A 21,604-nucleotide genomic window follows, 5' to 3' on the forward strand; every position below is an offset into this window, starting at 1 on the left:
TCCCCGCTAGGTGCCGTTCGTTTTGCTGGAGTCGCGAATAATGGTGACTTTGACCACAATGTTATTTAGAAAGCATGAGGTTAAAAGTGGAGACGAGCAATTAGTAAATGGCATGCTCCTTGTTTCGGAGAGGTTCCGTCACATTAGTCAGAATGAACACCATGGGCTTATTACCTTCAAGTCAGATGAAGAGCTTGGCGATCGGTGTCACCGGAAATGTTACACTTAATGACGCAATCGTCTACGAATAGTCGAACGCTGGCTGAAGAACAAGTGGGTAGGTCACTATTATAGATGAGAAAAAAGGGACAAAGCACACTGCCCTGGGGATCTCCACACGTCACTTGGACAACAGACAAGATACAATTATTAGCGTTCACGTCACGCTGCCGGTGTGCGCGTGCGCTCTGGGCGCCCTGGAAGCCCCTGCCGTCGGCTTTAGAGAACTGTGGACGCACACGGGCTGCGGTTCCGTTCTTCAGCCTGCCACGCCGTTCTTGATGAGCAGTCGTCTATATCATGTCACCGGGCCGTACGCGGATGTTGTTGTCACGTATGTATGCTCAACATATGTACGCACAACAAAGACATGGCGCTGTCGTTTTCCGCGTATCGCGCGCACGTTTTTTATGCAGGCGCTAAGTGACCTGATCTCCCTGGACAAAGGAGAAGAGGGGTTTCGGGAATGTTCACCCGTGAAGAAGTGCTGAGAGGCTGCCTTCACCATGCTTTCCCGGGTAGCGACTCGCCCCGTAGAGGATACCAAAATCTCTTCCGGCTCTGCCCCTTTTTTTCTGTACCTCAAAACACCAAACCAACCAAACCACGCTTTGTTATATATAACCTCTGCGCGAAATGCTTACGGGTTTCTTTGGGAATTAGCGCGGCGGCATAAACGAAATTGGCCCATTTATTTATGTATTTATTTATTTATTTCAAGACAGGATATAGATAATTTCTGGAAACTTTCGCTTAATTACAAGTACACATCTATGGCCGTGTTTCGGGGTGACTCAACCGCGTCTGGGTACGCAGTGGCACCTCCGCACGTCAATCGCGCCATCCGGGCAGGCAAGACCGCAGGCTCCACCTCCTCCTCGCCGCCTCGTGCTTGACGCTCGTCCAGTACTCCTGTCAGACCGCTCTGAAAAGACCAAAGAAACATGGAAGAGTTTGGAGAGCACCGCCGCCCGGAGCTAGTGGAGCGGCATGCAACTCGCGCTATAGGACCCAGAGATCTTGGGTTCGATCAAGAACCCCTAAAAAAAGAAGGCCTCCGCCATCCCATTCCCAAAAACAGCGCGTCTCGCAGCAGGCTCGACGCTACCACGCGGCGACGCCAATATACGAACGCGTCTTCAGCTTTGCTGCGGAAATTCATAAAAAAATGACGTGTAATGCACAGGACTTGCCTCTTCTGGGTGCTACAGACATGTCGCCAAATTACCCAAGCGTCAAATCTCGCTGGGAATGTCGGCTGACAGCGCCGCACGTTCTGGCGTCTGCAGCACTGTTCTAAAGCAAAAGGCTAAAACGTCGATGGTTTCCGCTGCCTCGCAATGTTCTTCGCAACCCGTTGCGAGAATCTGCACTCCGCCGGCAAGGCTATAGCGCCTCACATACGCATGCAGTAATGGTGTCCTTGTTCCTGAGAGCGTAGCCGGAGGTGGAAAAATAGTCTGCAAGAAACTCCTAATATCGAACATGGGTGTGTTTGAGGTATCGAAACGATCTACTAATGTTTCAGCCTATTTTCCGGTTGGCTATCCACTAACGATGGCGCCGTACGCAGGCATTCTCTTCTATACTTTGTTTCACATTAAGTTCAGACGCAGCCGAAGCTACGAGCTGATGGAACCAATCAGACAAAGTCAAAAGGGCACCATCATGGTGTTCGCCGTGTTTCTGTACTTGCTTTATCATCGCTGAACCAATCAAGGACAAGAAAAGGTCAGTGACTTGCACTTTTCATCATGCTTGGTTGGTCCCATTAGCACATAGCGTCGGCTGCGCCTGCACTTAAGATGAAACGAAATATAGGCGGTATGCGGATTGAAAGTTCGTCTCCTTCTTTTGCAGGGGGTTGTGATGACGTCAGAACGCAGAGCTCTGTTTGGCTTTGATTGAAGGATAGTGGGTAGACCTCAAGGCATCTTGCTTTGAGGTCTACCCACTATCTTTCAATCAGAGCCAATTAGAGCCCGGCGTCTTTCTGACGTCACCGAAATTCTTACACAAGAAGCGGACGACTTGCACTCCGCATTGGCTGGAGGCGGAACGAGTGAAACCCCTCTCTGCCGCTCTGATTCCTCATTACGTCAATGACTAAAAGCGCCGCTATGATTGGCCTTTTCCTAGAGTACCTTCATACACACGCTCGCTTCTGCTTGAGTGGTAACATCTCAGCCATTTTTCCGCCCAGTCGTTTTTTTTTGCGCATTTTGAAGCGCGCGCAATCTGGTGTCACTCAGCTCGAGCGCGTAGCTTTGGCTAATGCATACCATTTTACCGCCCAAGTCAAGCACCGAGTGCGCGAGAGCGTCACGCGCTGGTACATTCAAGGCAACAATGGATGTCTTCACCCACATACAGACAGACATGTAGGCACTCTACCTTTTCCAAATGGCCAAGCGCTTAGGCGTCTGGAGTATGATGAAACGATTTTTTCAACTTCTTCCTCTTTAGCTTTAATCCTCAACTTAAAAGCGAATGGAGAAATTATGTCGTCGTTACATGCTTGGGCACCGCGGTGCGATGACTCCTAGCTTCCACTGTTCTTTGTAAACACACCATAGAACCTGTCATTCGCAAGTGATGGTAAGTTCCGTCAAGGCACCCATTGGCCATGGACGTGAAGATTCGTTGTTGACGAGCGCATACGTCCGAGGCTGTGTTCCAAAATTTACTCGATCCGACTCCGGAGTAAAAGTTTCGTACCGTGGCGTTCCAAAACTTACTCGAGCTTACTCGATGACGTCAGAACTCGCGTTCCAGAAGCGGGTTGTTTACTCCGGAGTAATTACTCGCGCTACCCTCCTCGATCGGGGGGTAAAGTCGGATCAAATCGAGTAAATACGTCACGTGATCTGTTCGTCGTCTGCTTTCTGCGCCGACAGCCGTCAAAGCTCGCTTGCTCCGTTGGTTTTGGTGGCGGACGTTCGAAATGACAAAGAATTAGGTGCAGCATGTGTGGTTATTGCGATTTGCTGTTGTCAACGCAGGAATTGACTGCATTACATCCAGACCGTCCACCTTCCCCGGGAACGTGTACTTGTTATTATCTGAGTGCGAGCGTAAACAGGAGCTTCTCCGCATCCTCGTCCTCGGCGTTGGGGGAATGCCGTAATCCCACGTTCAAGGCCGAAAATGTTTGAACTCAATATATCATAATGTAGTATTTTTTGTTTTCTCCAGAGTGTGTGTAATGAGAGGATAACATTTGTAAAGCAGTGAAGGCTTCGAAAATTTCACTCTAATCCCATTCATGTCAAAGCGAACGTCAGTTTCATATCATTCTGGAGAAAGCACCCTCGCGCTGTACCGCTACACCGTGTGGAATATATTTCTGCAAAACATAATCGGTGCAAATTACAATGCGTGGAATATATGCGCTTAGGTCACCGTGATTAGAATTGCAGCGATCGCGCTGATTAATAAAAACACTTTTTTTTATGTCTAGCTGTAAGGAGTAAGTAATTTTGATCTCAATATACAGCTCAAAACGAAGGTGAGTAAAAGGAGCTCGTGGATCCACCCCAAAAAACACCGCGTCGTCATTAATATTACCGTTCTTCGGTTGCTTTCTTCATGATCAAAAGGATCGTCTGCTATTTTCTGCCATCGCTGCTGCGTTTTCTTTTTGCTGTCGCCCAAGACGAAGCCAATCCGCGTAGTATCCAGGTGATTATCCTGGCCGTTCCAAAATCGAGTCGCGGATCGTTTACTCGCGATGTCACGTGGTATTACCCGCTGACGTAGAAGGCAGGTTACTCGGGTAAGATTTGGAACATAGCCCGAGTGACGTAGTTCTCGTGTCCAAAGCGTGAGCTGGGGCCAGCGGACGTGTTCTTTTTTTTTTTTTTTTTTAGGTACCGCGAATGTATCAAGCAGTGAAAAGGCGGAGAGCTGTCAAAGGAAAGGAGGTACGAAATAGCACCCTATATTTCCAATTGTTTGTACCAAAAAGCTGGCTTTTGACTTTCTGCCCTCTTTCTTTTGTACCCACTAAACGATATGCGATTAGTAAAGTCATAATCTAAAATCATTTATCTTAGCCCAAGCTTCTTTTTATGGTCCCTTTAATATACCGATCTCATTAAGCGTTCGGCAATCCGTGAAGCCGCCAAAACTTTGGTTCGCTGGAGGCCGGCGGCAGTGCCACATACGAGAACTCTAGCAAGGTTGTGGTAGGTGCAAAAGGGTTCCCTCGATGCATTCAGGCAGTGGTGGCGCAACATAACTGGCTGATGAGAGCGGTCCATTAAAGGAAATGTGATCAATGTCAAACGGTCAAAGTGCCTTTTACGCACTTCGTCGAAATTGTCGCTGCGGCGATCGATAATCACGGTCGTAAAGTCACAGATAGGAACCCAATGAGGAAGCCACCGAGACAACTCTTTACTGCCGCTGAGCGCACAATGAGGAAAGTCCTCACTCTAAGGGTCGTCCCCGGTTGCACGTTCCGCGTGCAATAGGCGATCGCACGCTGCGTGTCGCACGCCTTATCAAGGCCACATCGGCGGACGCGAAGGCGCTAAGGCCGGCTGAGTGCTATGCTTTTAATACGCTGTTTATACAGTCGGCTTTTTTTTTTTTTTTTTGCAGTTAACGGTAGCAATGCTCCGTGTAGCAAATGAGACCAGCGTGTATATTAAAACTGAGTATATACTAAAAAACTTTTTTTTTTTAAATCAGAAAAACATGGTCAATTTCAAGCTGCTCGCTCTTTCTTTGTTCCTTATTAAAAAGCATTTTTTTTTTCCAATTCCGTCTTGGTGCGAAGTTCCCGTATTTTATGTATCTGATCTTTTTTTTTTTGATATGTAATTTGGAGGTAATGAATAGGAGGCCTGTTGTATTAAAAAAGATACTGTATAAAAACATCAGGCGCAATTTTTTTTTTTTTTTTGACGTTGTGCCAATGGATATTATTTTAACTGTTTAATCATGTTGGCGACACTCTCGAAACGGTCGTACCGCGTCAAGACGAATCGAACTGCATGATTTTGAATTCGCTCTAGTGCAACAACATGGTTTTGCTGCGAAGGGTCCCACACGGTGTAGGCGTACTCCAAAACTGGTGGTATTAAGGTAGGCGAGCTCCTTAACTGTTTCAGTGGACTTTTCCTTCGAGTTTCGGTCCAAGAATCCAAGTGCTCGGCCGGCCCTCGATACAACATCGTCAGTGTGAGTGTACCAAGTGCAGTCATCTGATAGTGTGACACCTATATATTTAACTGCTTGGTTCTCGGGTGCAACTTCCTCATTCAACTTATAACAATGTTCAGTTTTCATCTTGATTTTGCGAGTAAAACAGACACTGACACTTTTTTTTTTTAACATTTAGCTTCATTTTTCATTTTTTTGCACTACTGCTCTATTCGGGTCAGGTCAGCCTGCAACCGTGTGGGACTCTTATCGTCTGTTATGCATGTGTAAACGACGCAATCATCTGCAAACACTCGTGCTTTCGAATTCAGATCATCATTAATATAATTAACAATTATCAAAAATAATAACGGTCTCAAAACAGCGCGTTGGGGAACGCTAGATGTAACCTCAATAAAATTAGAAGTTTCACCGTTCAAAATAACACATTGGCGACGTGATGATAGATATGCTTTTATCTACTTAAGTATGGCAGTGTATAGGTTTAGGAGCTCTAATTTGTGTAATAAGAGTGAATGTGATACTGTGTCAAATTTTGTTTCATATAATCTAAGAACACAGAGCCAATCTGTCCGCCTCCGTCAACATTCGTAATCAAATCGTGATATAGCTCGGTCAGTTGTGTAGTGCATGAACATCCCATTTAAACCCGTGTTTTGACCCAAAAAACAAATTATGAAAGTTAAATTGATTTATTATGTTAGAGTATAAAACATGCTCCAGTAATTTACAACATACAGACGTTAGTGAAATCGGCCTGTAATTTATCATTTCCCTCTTGGACCCTTCCTTGTGCAAAGGCACCACGTGCGCCACTTTCCAGTCGTCTGGTAAAGAAGCATCGTTCAACGACTTATTATATATTATAAGAACGTATACGGAGCAATTGCGTCTGCACAACGTTTTAATATTCTCAGTGATATCCCATCTGTTCGTAATGCTTTAGTTTCACCAAGATATTTTGGAACTCGCAACACACCTTTACCACCAAGTTCAATTGCTGGAATTGGAGTGGAGTCGAGCCTCTGTCATAAGTTACATTATCAGTAGGTAAACAAACTGATTGAAAATATTGATTGAGGGCTTCTGCTTTTTGCTGATCATCGGTAATTGTCTCGCTATTAACCACGACATCTGCTATAAATAGCTGATCATTGCCCGCAGCACCTCATATATTTCCAAAACTGTTTGTTACTCGTTTTTCACCCCGTCCTCCAGCCGTTGTAAGTAGTCTTCTTTTGCTTGCCTTGCTGTAATCTTACACTTCAACGTGAGTTCTTTGAGCCTATCTGCTAAACTGTTCTTCTTATACCTCGCGTACAGACACTTGCACTCATTTATCAGACGTAGCAGGCTACCGGTGGTTCATGGCTTCTCTCTCTTTATTAGCTTCGGTGAATATGCTACGAACGTATTTTTCTGTTAAACTGAGAATTCTCTGTTTAAATAAAACCCACGCATCATGCGCACGCATTTCCTCTGCGAAGCATTCAAACGAGATGAAATAATTATGTAGCTCAAAATCCCTTCATAATTTCCTTTTTCGTAAAACAGATAGCAACCTGACACCCCGTCAGACGTCTTAGAGCCGCGCTCTTAAAGGTGTGACAGGGTGTCAAGATGATATCGGCCGGAAGCATAGCGGATGCCCCGCAGGGCTTTCCCGCCACTTGACACTTAAGGCGACGTGTCGTGACATGTTGGAAAGACACTCGCTCAAAGGCCGCCGCGTCTACCACTTATCCGGCGACGGCAAACGCAGCAAACGCACAAAGACGACGAGCCGCGTGACGATGCAGTTTTGACGCTGCAGGATCGACTCCGTCGAATGGCAGCTTTGGCTGCGTTCAAATTTCAAAACGGACCGTAAACGGAGAAGAAACAAAACGAGATTTCCGGACACCAAAGGAACCATTTTAGAGCAGCTTTCCAAGAAACACTCGGCCCTAGGGACAAGACAACCTCTTTCGTGCCCAATCGCTGGGTTTGAGGCTGGAGCGCAAGTTCGTCTGCTTCTTTTGCAGGGGTTGCGGTGAAGTCAGAACATCGAGCTCTGATTGGCTCTGATTGGCTCTGATTAGCTCTGATTGAATGGTAGTCGGTAGACCTCGAAGCAAGCTGCCTCGATATCTACCCACTGTCCTTCAATTACAGCCAATCAGAGATCGGCGTTCGGACGTCACCCCAATCCCTGCAAAAGAAGCAGACGAACTTGCGGCCCGCATGGTCTCTCACCGGCGTTCCTTTTATCTGCCTTCACACGCTTGGATACCGATCAAGAATCCAAGCCCTGTGGATGTGTTAATTTACCTTTTCGGGAAAGTTTTTAATGTGTGTCGCGCGTGTACGACTTTGCCCATACACTGCCGGTCGCGGAGCTCTGAATCGTCCAACTATTCCGGTAAGCTGCACTGATCAGTGATCCGTGATTGCTATTATGCACCAAGCCCCTCAAATCCCCCCCCCCCCCCCCCCCCCGATTATACACCACTGCATTAAAAACAAACTGTAAACTACTTGTGTTCGGTACGCGCGCGACAAAACAAATACGACTGATTTTTTTTTGTTATGAGTATTGATTGCCCAGCCGTATCAATCGACAAAGCGCTTAGCTGTCAAAAATAATTTACAGCAGAAGATAGCCAAAAGATACGCATATTTCACGTCCAGAAATAACGTGTTTACCGATGCGCACGACACGACTCGAACATAAGATTTACCAAGTATTAACATTCAAACAATATATTGCATTTAATACTGTGCGGAATCACCCGAGAGAAATTTGTATTTGAGAACAATCTCAAGGAACTCAGCACGACAGTGTCGACGACAGTCACATCTTGATGATCGTTGATCGAGTGGAATCCAAGAGAACCTTGCACGTTTTGGGGAGAGCTTCCTTTTTTCACGACATCAACATTAAGGGAATACTGAACCAAAATGTCGTGCTGACAAAACAGGGCTGTAGTGATACGCGGGACGCTGCAGAGCCCCAAAACACCACTCATACAGGGATATACATAACGGATGGTCGTATTTTTCGAAAAGAAATGCGCGACTGAACACGGCCGACGAGGCCGACCAACACCACCTAGACAGAAGGCCTCCGCATGGTTTCCTCTTCTTCTATGAAACGTCATCACAGTCGGATCGCGCTCGGTCGGCTATTGGACCCGAGCCCGACCTTCGACGCGCTGATTGGCCACGAGCCGCAGCCGAACACTGACGCAGCACTCGTGCCCAATCTCTCGCCTCGATCGATCTGACTATGATGACGCGTGTGGAGGCCTTCTGTCCAGGTGGTGTTGGGCCGACGAGACATGTGACGTCACAATTTTCATGTCTTTTCCTTCTCGCTTCGTCCCTCGAGCAGGTGAACCGAAGCGCGAGGCCGCTTCCCCTCATTCTCAACTGTTCCAGGAGAATCGTGACATCAAAGTTCTCACTTGATCGCGCCCTTCTTTTCGAAAAATACGGCCAGCCGTTTGAGGTGTCGATGGAAAAACGACGACGACGATCGGATCAGGAAGCACCGATTTCTCGCTCCTCCTGTAAGCTTGAATTATTTCACGCTATTCCGATCGTTTTGGCTACCGCGAACAATAACTTAGTCCCTGGACCCTGCAAAGGTACCCTGTCGGCTAAAAAGCGACAACTAGCGACCGAGTCGCCACGCCTCAATGACGCGGTTCCTGAAACCTTGACCCCGGGCACTAACATGGATGCCGTGGCTACCACAAGCCAAGTTCCAGGCATGGAACCACATTTACCATTACAAGGCCAGCCAACGGCGAATGAAGATTCCAATAATGATATCCCATTGAAGAAACAATGCTTGCAACTCCCTCAAGAAAATATGGATGCAAGAACGTCAACCTACTCGATTAATGAGGAAAACAATGACATTCAGGACGGGACTGATTTCACCCAAGTCACCGTGCGAAAAAACCGCCCAGCTGGTATCCCCTTGATCATCAAGCCAAAGCAACACGGGGCTTTTTTCTGGACAATCAATCCAAACAAGATTGCAAAAGAAATTGTAGCAGTATCGCAAGAGAAGGTACTCGCCCCACGCATAAGAAAGGATGGCACTATCACCGTCAATGCGGCATCACTAAACGCGACAAATAGACTACTTGCGATGAAATCCCTAGTCGGAATAGACGTGTCGGTGACCGTCTCCGAGTCGTACACCCGTAATGTTGGCAAGATCAACAATATCCCAGTCCAATATTCAGACTTTGAACTACTCGACTACTTAAAAGATGCTGGTGTCATCGCGGTCCAGCGGCAAATTTCATACTCAAGGAAAGAAGACGGCTCCATGGAGCAAGAGCCAACGGAAAGTGTCCTGCTACAGTTCCCGCAGGATCAGCCGATGCCCTCCCGGGTTTTCCTGGGATTCACAAGCCACCCGGTGATGGAATACTTCGGCATCCCGACACAGTGTTTCCGCTGCCAACGGCATGGACACATTGCAAGACATTGTCGTGGCCAACAAAGGTGCAAGGTGTGTGCAGGGCCGCACAGCTACAAGGAGTGCATGAACAAAACCAACCCAAAATGTGCCAATTGCGGAGGAGAACACTGTGCTTCGTACTCAGGCTGCCCTCATAAAAAAGCAGCCGCTGCAGCCAGAAAACACGAGATCCTGAACGGACCGATAAAAAACAACCGCTCCCCGTCCCCAAACCTAGAAATTATACGCCCACCTCCTGTCCCTTTGCCTCCTCCCCACCCACCTCCACTCCCTCCTCGACCTCCTCGATCAACACAGCAAGTCCAGATGTCTCAACAACCTCCCAGGCCATTGTACTCGGACGCACTAAAGCGTCGCCAACAACAAGGCCAGATATCACACCAACGCACGTCTACTTCTGGTCAGGCTGCTGGAGGAGACAGACAAGCAGCGATCACACCAGTGCCAGCTCCCCGCACTCTAAGAAAAGGCATTCATCGACATGAACATCATCCGCAATACTTGGAGACCCGAAGATCGAGTGATGTTGAACATTTACTGGTACCCATGTTTTTTACAGCTCTCCGGGCTATACTTGATGCTGTACCATCAGCCAACAACCTACCGGAAGTAACAGCGCTATTTACTCTAGAAAGGTTAGTTATGTCGTCACGTGCAACTATGAATGAGGAGTATTCCAATGCCTGACATATACAGTAACACAGGAATATTTCAGTGGAACACGAATGGATTACGGAAAAAGTCAGGCGATTTTCGTCAGTTTGTTGCACAATATAATATACCAATACTTGCATTATCAGAAGCTAGAGTAGATGATGATTTTCGTCTTTCAAATTATGTACTATACAAGTCATCTCGCCAACACGGCCAAAGCCGAGCGTTGTTGGCGGTACGGAGAGATATAATATCTGTGCCCGTGTTTTCGTCAACTACAGAAGTTCCAGAATTTGTTGCTTGCAAGGTACGATGTGGTGAGACAATGTTGCACATAGTGAGCGTCTACATTGAACCTCGGACTCCGCTAACCCATTCGGAATTTTCTGCAATTTTCAGCCACATTTCTACTCCTTACATAATATGTGGAGATTTTAATGGCCACCACACTATGTGGGGGAGTGATCACTGCGATCAACGTGGAAATCTAATCGGGAAATATATGGACGAGAACAACATCTGTGTCCTCAACGACGGGTCCCCAACGTTCGTCCGGGGCCATACCTATTGCAGCTATTTGGATCTGACACTATGTTCTCCCGACATTTCACCTCAAGCGACATGGACGACTGATAGAGAAACCCGAGGCAGTGACCACTTCCCAATTCTCATTCAACACCCAATTTTCGATGTTCGTGGACAGCATTATCGAGTTCGGATTACGAATTGGAAAATGTTCAGGCACTTCAACACTCAGAACCTTCCCAATGTAAAGGAACCCGAGGAATTTGCAATCTCCGTTTTAAACAATTGTGAACGAGCAACGCGTCTTGTGAACGTACCCAGTGGACACGTCGGCGTCAATGGCGAATACGAAAAATTAAGGGCAATAAGGCGCAGAGCAGAACGTCGTTATCGAAGATCTGGCCGTGTTGAGGACTACAATGAGGCCCAACACATTCACAAACTAATACGACGAGAGCTACAAATTCTCTCCATTCGCCGGTGGAAGAAGTTCAGCAGTGCTCTAACTCCATTCACTCCGATACCGAAGGTATGGAAGATACTTCGTTCTCTCCGTACACCAGTAATACAAAAACACCCTTTCCGGGCTCTAGCTCTCCTTCGAAGTACATCGGAGGTAGTAATTGCGAATGAATATTGTGCTTTGCTAACGCAACAAAGTGATATGGTGTCCTCTATAGAATACCGTTCTTCTTACGAGAAAGCGACTCGTGCATTCAAGAAAGAGCTGCACTCAGTGCAAACAGACCTAGACTGTGAATTCAACACCCGTGAAATGGAGTGCGCGCTACAAAGTATTCGAAAATCAACAGCTCCTGGTCTTGATAAAGTCACTTATGACGCTCTTTCAAATCTTGGCCCTGCCGCTACTACCGCACTTCTTGAAATATATAATGAAATTTGGAGAACAGAAAAGATACCTGAATCATGGAAGCTGGCTAAGGTAGTTCCACTACTAAAGCCTGGAAAATCGCCGTTAAATTTAGATTCATTCCGTCCTGTCAGCTTAACAAGTTGCGTCGGTAAACTACTTGAGAAGATGATACATAATCGCTTACAGTGGTGGCTCGAAACAAGTGAAGCGTTCCCCGAAGAGATAACAGGATTTCGCCCTCGAAGGTGCACAATGGATGGCATTTTAGATCTCACCACATCCGTTGAACACGAAAGCAACAATGGAAACTTTACAGTTGCACTCTTCCTAGATATTCGTCGAGCATTCGACACTGTTAGCCATGCTCACGTTCTTGAAGGACTCGTACGGCTTGGAGTACGTGGACGGATGCTTCGGTGGATAAAAGAATTTCTTTATTGTAGGAACATAATAGTAAAAACCAACGATGGAGACAGCATGAGACATGAAATACACCATGGAGTACCCCAAGGCAGCGTGCTGAGCCCTACTCTTTTCAATGCAGTAATGGCACAGCTACCGCAGAAACTTGAATCCCCTTTAAAAATATCGACCTATGCGGATGACATATGTATGTGGATCTCTGGTTCATCTCGCGATATCTTAAAGAATAAGTTACAAAGGGGCTTAGACACCACTTTTAGATTTCTAAAAGAACGAGGAATGGAACTCTCTGCCGCGAAATCAGCATTTCTGCCATTTACAAGAAAGAAACTCCCTGGGCTTAGGCTAGATCTCAACGGAGCATTAATTCAAAGGGTTAAATCCTATAGATTTCTTGGTGTAATTATAGATCAATCTCTATCTTGGTCCAAACATTTAGACATGTTAGAGAGTAGAATTAATTGTGTGATTAATGTATTTCGCTGCATTGCGGGGGCAAGATGGGGAGCATCAATAGATGCGATGCTCTCATTCCACACGGCGCTAATACGACAAGCGATTGCATATTCCATTCCGGTGTTAAACGGACTTTCCCGGACATCAGAGTCTCGCCTTACCTACATGCTAGCAAGAAGCTTAAGGGTATGCCTAGGTTTACCGCGATCAACATCCAGCGCGCTTGTACTCGTAACGGCAAGAGAGCCGACTATACATACTCTAAGAACACAGGAGATATGTCGTAATTTCTTTCGACTCTCCACGCGGCCTCTGTTCAATGATATTTTTACTCGCAAAGGGACAAACTTTCTTTCCACACTGAATTCTCTTCCATTATGGATTCCCGAACAACCTAACTGGATTCAAGAGATCTGTAAACCACCCTGGACGCTACCTTTACTGGAGATCAGCATGGACATTCCAGGCATGCAAACAAAAACATCAGTTAACACACAGATTGCAAGAACATTGACTCTTTCACATCTGGAAGAAAAATATAAAGATGACATCCACGTGTATACTGACGGATCAACCACTGAAGACGGATCGACATCAGCCTTTGTTGTGCCTGATTTTAACCATTGGTCATCCTTTCGACTATCGCATCCTACTTCCTCAACCACTGCGGAATTACATGCTTTACTCGCGGCTGCAACGTACATAAAAAACAACTCGGCAGCGAATTCTTGGGTAATATGTACAGATTCAAAGGCAGCTTTGCAATCTATTAAGACTATGAATAGTTGTAGTGAACACAACTTCCTTGTACACAGAATTTACTTAGAACTCTCTGATGCCATCGAATTTGGCAACACTGTTCAGCTACAGTGGGTCCCCGGGCATACCGGAGTTTCAGGAAATCACCAAGCTGACCAATTGGCTACCGCAGCCCATACAAGCAACAACGTCCACCTTACACCTTTCACAAAGAGCGACGCCAGAAGATACATCCGTCGACTACGTGAGCGAATGTCTCACGATGAATGGCTTAGCAGCATCCCACAAGACAGCTTGATCCGTCTAATCGATCCGGACCTCCGTTGCCCAGTGTACACCTATTCAGCCAGGTCAATCGACACTCTTATCCATCGCCTACGACTTCAGGTAGCATACACGGGAAGCTTCCTTCACCGGATAAAACAAGTAGAGACACCGAGTTGCAAGTGCGACAACCCGGTCGAAGACGTCGAGCATTTAATCATGGACTGTCCGAGATATGATCAGTGGCGCGCCCGCTTACGGATTAGTCTCGGGATACTCGACAATCGTCCATTTTCTCTCGCCAAAGTTCTAGGCCCTTGGCCCGACTTAAAGAAACAAAAGCGTGCATTAGCCTCACTAAATGCATTTCTGAAGGACTCAAAGATAGAAGCCAAATATTAAGTTCAATGATTACGATTTACTGGTATAGCAGGATTTAATTGCACATATTTTATACCACTGTATAATACTGTACATATCGTACTTCTCAAAGTGCACTTGCTTGTGATATCAACGCAGCACGTTCATAGTTTACTTTGGTATTCATTATGCCCAGATTTCATAATTATTGAACATATCATATCATACTTTACCCCATTACTAGCATTGAAGTAGCCGGCCCCAAAGTATGGGGCTAAAATCTTCATCTCATTAAATAAACATTGAATTGAATTGAGGTGTCGATGTATCAGAGAGGTCTTGTAGTTCATAGCGTCCCGTTCAACGCTTCTGCGGCCTCATTTTGCGATATCCAAATTTTGGTTCAGTATGCCTTTAAGGCGAAGCAACGAACGCGACTGATCCGCTCCCCACTCCGACAGCTATTGCTGGCGATGTTTGGAGATCTGTGTTTAATTGTCTTCTGTCCCCGTTGTTCCTGTTTTCCGGAGTTATTATCGTTATTCTTGTTCAGCTCGCTAAACATCAAGGTATCTACGCGGATTATCTCTGAGAGTGGGGAGAACAGTTGTCATTGTTCGCAAAATCGCGACGACGGCCGCTCGACGTTCTTACTTCGTTTCCCGTGAATTTCGAGCAGAAACGCTTGAATAGCAGGCACTCACCAGTCCTATTTCTCACAGTCGAATGTAACAAAAGAAAAGGTGACGCAGCATGCATAAGAAAAATAAAAGGGAAACTTTTAACAGGGGCCGGAAAACTTTGAATGCAAAACCGCAAAGCATAGATGCAGACTCGCGCTGGGTAGGTTTCAACAGTCCAAGAGAATGACAGACAATTTTTAGCTGATGTGGGGCGCGAGTGTCACGGCAGCTGCATCATCATCAGCAACATGGCGGCGGCCTAAAATCGTGTTTTTTTGCTTGTTTTCTTTTAAACATGCGTGCCCAAGCTAGTGCGGGCACTCCCTCGACATTGGAAGCAAGATCCTGCGGCAATGGAAGCAAAATCGAGATCCTTTGTTCCTATTATGTATAAAACGAGCATGTCGGTGTATTCATCATAAGGACGTTAACAGAGAAGAGGAAAGACAACAATGACTTGGAAGTCGTTGTTGTCTGTCCCCTCCTCCATGTTACCTTCCTTATATATAGGGTTCATAATATGGCTTATCTTTTTGCCCCCAAATTTTCTCTATGACGCTTCTAAGATCATTCCCCTCCTTCCTAATCCGCGCATTGTTTCATCTTCGGAAACCTCGAACGCCCTCTTTCGTTCCAGGTGGCGCCAGTTATTTCTAAAATGGTGGATTCACCCGTTACAAGTCCCCACTCGACTGCAGCTGCAGATTTGCTCAAAAAGTGAAAAGCCACAAAGAGATACCGAGAAATCATACTGACCCAAGCGGTCGTTACCGCAGCAGTAGCATTTCGTGCCGTCGCCTGCAGAAGAGACGAGTTCGCAAGACGTCCCCCGGCCAACGTCACCGGTAGACGACAAACACAGCTCCGCAGGACAAGTTGATCTTCGCAAACTCGAAGCGGTCGCACTCAAAACAAGCCCGACGTTGACCAACATCGCAAATGTCGACATCTTCCCTCTGTTCACACCTCTCTTGCTGATGATAAGTTGCTCCGATAGTGATTATCGAAGGTTTGTGCGAGTCTGCTTTTGGCGGACGGGAGAAGGGGCAGTCGTGCGGGTCGTGAAGGTATAAACAGGGTATCGCTCTTATATACTATACCGGTTCCAAACATTTCAACCCCCTCCACCTCTCCTCCTTTCTCGTCGTCCGCTCTACTTCGCTTTGGTTTTACCTTACGGTCGATCGCAGTGGACGCCACGAGCTATTGGAGCGAATCCAGTGCTACGCAAGTGTCACGTGATCTTCGGGGTGGGCGCAGCGAAGCGAGGGAAGCGAGTAACCACAGCGGTGGATTGGCGGAGAAAGCTCGTAGCGTCCGCTCTGGTCTATGCTGTAGGGGGAAACGGTCCTTGGATCGGATGTCGCGAATGTCTGGTTCTCGAATGCAAGACATGTGTAGCCGACGTTCGCGCGGCCGGGGCATCCGAGGCGGAAATGTCATCCGGTTATTGAGACAGGACTAGAAATATCTTTTGAAAGTTATTGCGTTATGTGCATACGTTTAGACAGCGGGAAGTATACAGTCAAAGCCCCGATCGGCGCCAGTACTTGCGCAGTAGATCAGCAATTTAGCCGGTACAGTATGCCACTGCTAGGCTGGAAGGTCTGTAACCTGCATCCCGCAGTCGTGATTGGTACACGACCGCACGCCGGTGCAATGGTCACCCATGGTCGAAACGGCCAGGGATGCACTCTCAGAAAAAAAAGGGTGTATTCTTACATCCTTTGTCCTATATAATAAGACACCTCAAAATTTCAGTTCGACTTACAGCGCACTGGGGATGAGCCGTGGGTACTAACCTTCACGAGAGGATTGATAGCCATGTGGCACAACTTATTCAAATAGCTGATGTACGTCGTACTCACAAAAAAAAAAAAAAAATCTGTTTTTTTTACTGCAAATTCTTTGTGTTTTTTTGTTTTTTTTCTCTGTGGTCTTTGATGCGTACTTTAGTTGTCTAATGAGTTATATCGCACCGTTACCAAGCCCATCATAAAATTTGGGGCCGTCCGTTCGACCATTAGCCCCGAGAGCGAACACAAGCGTCGCTGCGGTGGCCGCGCCTTCATTGGGTGAGGTGCTCCGTGACGTCAGGCCAATGACTCCGCTCCGCGATTTCGCATCCGGCTCGCTTCCCTGCACTGGTTTCCTGGTTTGGCGTTGTGCACCGCAAGCTCTTCGAGGAGCTGGACTTCGTTTACCCGGTGTACAAGATGCTGGGTAGGCCGATATTGACGTCCTTCCGTACATTTTATAATACTTCTGTCAAACTGGAAAGTAAATGTCATTTTGGTCGAATGTCATTCACCGCTCGGTGAATAAGCTGGTGATGCCGGTTCTGCACGTGGCGGGTGCACGCGCACCGGAGTATTAAACACGTGGATTGGTTGAGCTGTACTGTCATTTTGCTTATATGTCTTTTAACGTGCCCGCCTGACAGGAGTATAAGCCTGCTTGTCACTTTTACCTTTAAAATTGTGTTACAAATCCTGAAAGCTATATCGGCGGAGGCAATTTCGCCGATGAACCTCCCCGTCCGTTCACACGACACAAGGCAATCATGCGAGGGGTCAGTGAAGCGGCGGCGTTAAGTGTTTCAGACACCGGAATTGTGTTCCTTGCATGTTCATGATTTAGGAGAATATTACATCCTGCTTTGCAGGCATTTCAAATGGCATTTATATCATGGGCCTTTGGGCGGTCGGCAAATTAGCTCGCAACCCCGACTCTGCGCGTGCTATGCCGACTTTGTGCGTGCTACTTTGCTTGCGCTGGTTCGCAGATGCTTTTAAGGTCCTGGGCCTGAAGGCCTTTGAAGTGCTCGTGGAACAGGATTGGTCTACATAAATGTAGCTTCTTCGTGAATTGCTGATATAGTTCATACACATATGCAGGCATGTTTTATTTTTTAGAAGATGCACAATTACTGGAAATTAGTTAGCAGGAAAAACTGCCGAATTGCCCCCAGTTGCCTGTATGAGATGTATTGAACTGCCCAAAATATGCGCAGCAATAGTAGTGTAAATTGGAATGTTTAGACTTTTTCCTGACATTCTTTTTGTACTCCGGTCTTGGGTATTCGAAAAATAGATCGTTTAGTTTCAATTGTCATTTCCAATTAAAAAATACATGAATGCAGGTCCCCAAAAGCTTCCTCAACCTCCAAACTCCCTACAGCTGGACTCTCTAACAACAGGTGGCAACAGGAGGAACAGCAAGCATTCGAACGGCTGTCCAGTGGTAAATGCTGCATTGCTGCACTAGTAGAACAAAATGTGGAACCGTGACAGTTTGCTTGAGAAAAGCTTCTGGTATCTTAGCTTCAGGACAATTTGATTCAGCTTAAATCTCAATTTTAAAGCCTAAAGGACTAATACCGGGCTAGACGCCGTCACTTACGTTTGTTGTACATCACTTAAGGGATGATATAAACTAGTCCACAGATACCACCAGTGTAGTCCATCGAAATACTATGCGAATCCAGCAAAAGTCAAATGCGAGCAATGTGTATAAATAAATGTTCCTTCTTTCTTCACTTTGCCCCTGTACTTGAACTGTCTCACATGTTTAAGTTGCTCGAGCAGCATGCAGCTTTTCTGCTTCGGCGTCCATCGTCGATGCTGCCTCCGCCTTAAAGCTTCGCAAAGCACCATAATGTTTCGTCACGGCAAAGGTTGTTTCTTTGTTTTCGTCGTTTTTAATACCTAGTTGTTTTGTAGTACCCTATGCGCTCTAAAAAAAATCTAATCGATAACAAAATGCAGTCGTAGCGCTGTCAACGCCATGAGCTCGTGCCAGGAGACGCGCTTCCACGCGCTCCTATAGAAATTTAAAAAAAAACGCGTTTGAAACAAAATGGTTAGATGTCTATTTTGTTCCGAACTCTTTTTATTCACGCACGCCACGGTGCGTGAACACGACGCCGTTGCCCATGCGACTTCACCGTGACGTGTCAAGGCTGTATCACTCTTATACTTCGTCTCATCGTACGACGGGCTAAAGGTTAAAGCCACTGGCCGCCAGGTCCAATCCCACTCCACGCTATACTATGACACTCTTAACATTGATTAGGAGTGGACGAATAATTCTCCAAAACCAAAATTGCCGCATCATTTCTATAGACCTTTCCAATGTTTACAAATCCACAGCTCAGCGTGCAATCTCCACAGCTTAGCGCGCGCGTGTGCGTCGCTTCGGAAAGCGAGCAAATCACGCGCGATATGCACGAACACTGAAAATGAAACCGGCCAGCAGCCCTTTTCTGGAAAGGTCTATAGAAAGTATTCACTGGCGGTCGTAGCTGTGTGTGCGAATGCTGAACGCGTGCTGATGGCGAGCTTCCACAGTCACAGTTCTTTTGAAACGTGCATTCCGCACCATCAAGACTGCCGGTCTTAGCAGCCTATTGATGTGAGCTCGTTCTCAGCATGCGCTCTAAACAGCACCCACCAATATGGCGTCCAGTGAATACTTCCTATAGTTTCGACGCTGCAAATAGCTTATATGTAGTGGCTTTCCTTGCAATGTAAAATTGTTAAGTCACTCAGTGCTCTTCGATTCGAGCCACTGTCCACCCATCCCCTGACACCACCGGACTGGAAGCGCGCGCTCTCTTTCTCTTCCTACGGCCTTTGCAATTGAAGCAATCGCCACCTCCCGCCGCGATTCGCGGGGGCGCTATCACCTCACCCCTGGGCTACCCTTTGCCGTTTGCACAAAGCGCGTCTGACAGTGTATCTCAGCGCTGTCGCGACTTGCGGCCGAGATGTCTTATAGCCTTTGACACCTGATCCTTACGTTTAGACCCTCAGCCACTATCTGACGCGCTTCTGATGAGCCCAAAACGGTGAGTATTTGGCGCACATCTCCAAGAGATTCGGGAGTAAAAAGTAGTAAGTAGAGACAGCGAATGCAATTGCGGAAAAACTATATTCGTCTTTACCTCCAGGACTTATGATGCAACTCAAGAACAGGAGGAGACGGACGCCTTCTACGTGGAGGAACTTTAAATGACAAATAATTCGTACACTCTCGTGAAATGTAAGCAGGCCCAATCTATCTATTGTCGTGGTCTGCATCATCATTTCATAGGCCGCACATGAAGTCGGTCAGCTGCTCTAGACGAGGGTGTAGTAGTCTGTACAATTTTCGCACAGTGCATATTACAGACTAAATAAAGTGCTTCCTCGAGGGCTTGTGCACATATCCAGCTGATTTTTCACTTTTGTCCTTGACCGTCTTTGCATGGTTAATCAGAAGTATTCTGAGGAACGTGTTGTAAATTAAACCAGCCAAGCGCTTCGAGTGACTGTTGTCAATGCCCTCTGGGCAACTTAGGATTGGCGCGTCTTCAAGATAGGGTGCAATGAGTAGTTGCGGAACTTCGTGCACATTTGTACACAGAAGGTGCTTAACAGCCTTTAAAAAAAAAAAAGAAAAAAAGCAACAATGTTGTCCAGAAGTGTGAGGAACCAAGGATTTGGATAATGAAGTCCGCTTTATCCTGGCCCTGCAATAAGACGAACAGAGGATCACCTCTGTTACTCGTAGTCAGCAGCATAACACAGGCGTCGAACCCAAAGTCACTAATGAGTTTCACCAGGTAGCCACCGACGTACAGCAGACCAGAGTATGTCACGGATGGAGATGGAGCGCAAAGCTCTTTCAGTTTTTTTCAGGTCAGTGGTAACCGAGTCGGGCACAGCCGCTGCCAACTGCTCAGAATCAGTGTCTGACATCTGTATTTGCTTAGAATAGACCTTTTCTTTGACAATGTGATCAAGGGCTGCTGTGACAGCCCTTGCATGACTTAAATCGGAGCGAAGTTCAATAAACCGTTTCCAAAACAACAACCTACGGAGCTTGAACACCAGCGCAAAGCAGCTCGAAGGGACTCTCCGAGTGGGGTGAAGTGGGGTGAGGTGGTTGCGCCCCTGGCGGCAAGCAAGTGAACTGCATACGGAGAAAAAATGTCATTGACTCCCGGGCGATCGCAAAGGCCGTAAGAAGAGAAAGAGAGCGCGCGCATCCAGTCCGGCCGTGCCCCTGATCAGTGATCCGAGACGCGGGATCCGATACGTACATCGAAGTGAAATACCGCACAATTTTTAAAGGGCTCGTGATTGGATCTGGCGGTCCACAGCATTTGTCTTTAATCCATCATAGGGTGAAACGAATTATAGTGTACTGCGTATTAACGCAGTGCTGCTCTATTCTTTGTACGAGAATTCGCGCATGGAGGGTACTTTCCAAAAGCACGCGCCAGCGACCCTATACCGTTGTCAGTACTGTAGACGTTTGAGGGAGTGAGTGGCAACCGACCATATAAGATCACAAACAATTTTTTTTTTTTTATTCAACCGTGTACACGAAAATGGGTCGATTCTTTTAAACCTTTCAACATTGTAGGGAGGAGGCTCAGCCGCGTTTGACGCAGCGGCAGGTGCGCGTATCGAGCGTGCCACCCCGGCAGGGAAGAGCGCAGCCTCCGTATCTCGGTTGACCTCCGAACGCCGCCCGTTCGGTCCTTCGGAACCGCCCTGAAAAAAATACCAAAGAAACGTGCAACAGTTTCACGACTCCGACTCCGAAGAGGGGAAGCATACCGTGCGTTAGAGATGTCGCGAACCTCGAGGGGTTCGAACCGACCACCTTCGAATTTTTCCCGAACTTTGGTCGCAGACAACTTTAGGAACGTCAGGCGTTGCTACAGTCTCGCAGCCAATGAGAATGCCG

General features: G+C 46.9%; 1 protein-coding gene across 1 annotated transcript; it reads left to right on the forward strand.

Annotated features, from left to right (window-relative positions):
* Window positions 1-12,785: 12,785 nt before the first annotated feature.
* LOC121835446 lies at window positions 12,786-14,165 on the forward strand (the record flags this gene model as incomplete). The annotated part of the gene is made up of 2 exons (XM_042289647.1): window positions 12,786-12,795; window positions 12,949-14,165. Coding segments are annotated over exons 1-2 (1,227 nt in total), but the record flags the coding sequence as incomplete, so codon positions are not given.
* Between the last annotated feature and the right edge of the window lie 7,439 nt (window positions 14,166-21,604).

This window comes from Ixodes scapularis, unplaced genomic scaffold (genome assembly GCF_016920785.2).
Source record: "Ixodes scapularis isolate PalLabHiFi unplaced genomic scaffold, ASM1692078v2 PGA_scaffold13__105_contigs__length_92229423, whole genome shotgun sequence".
Taxonomy (NCBI): Eukaryota; Metazoa; Arthropoda; class Arachnida; order Ixodida; family Ixodidae; genus Ixodes; species Ixodes scapularis.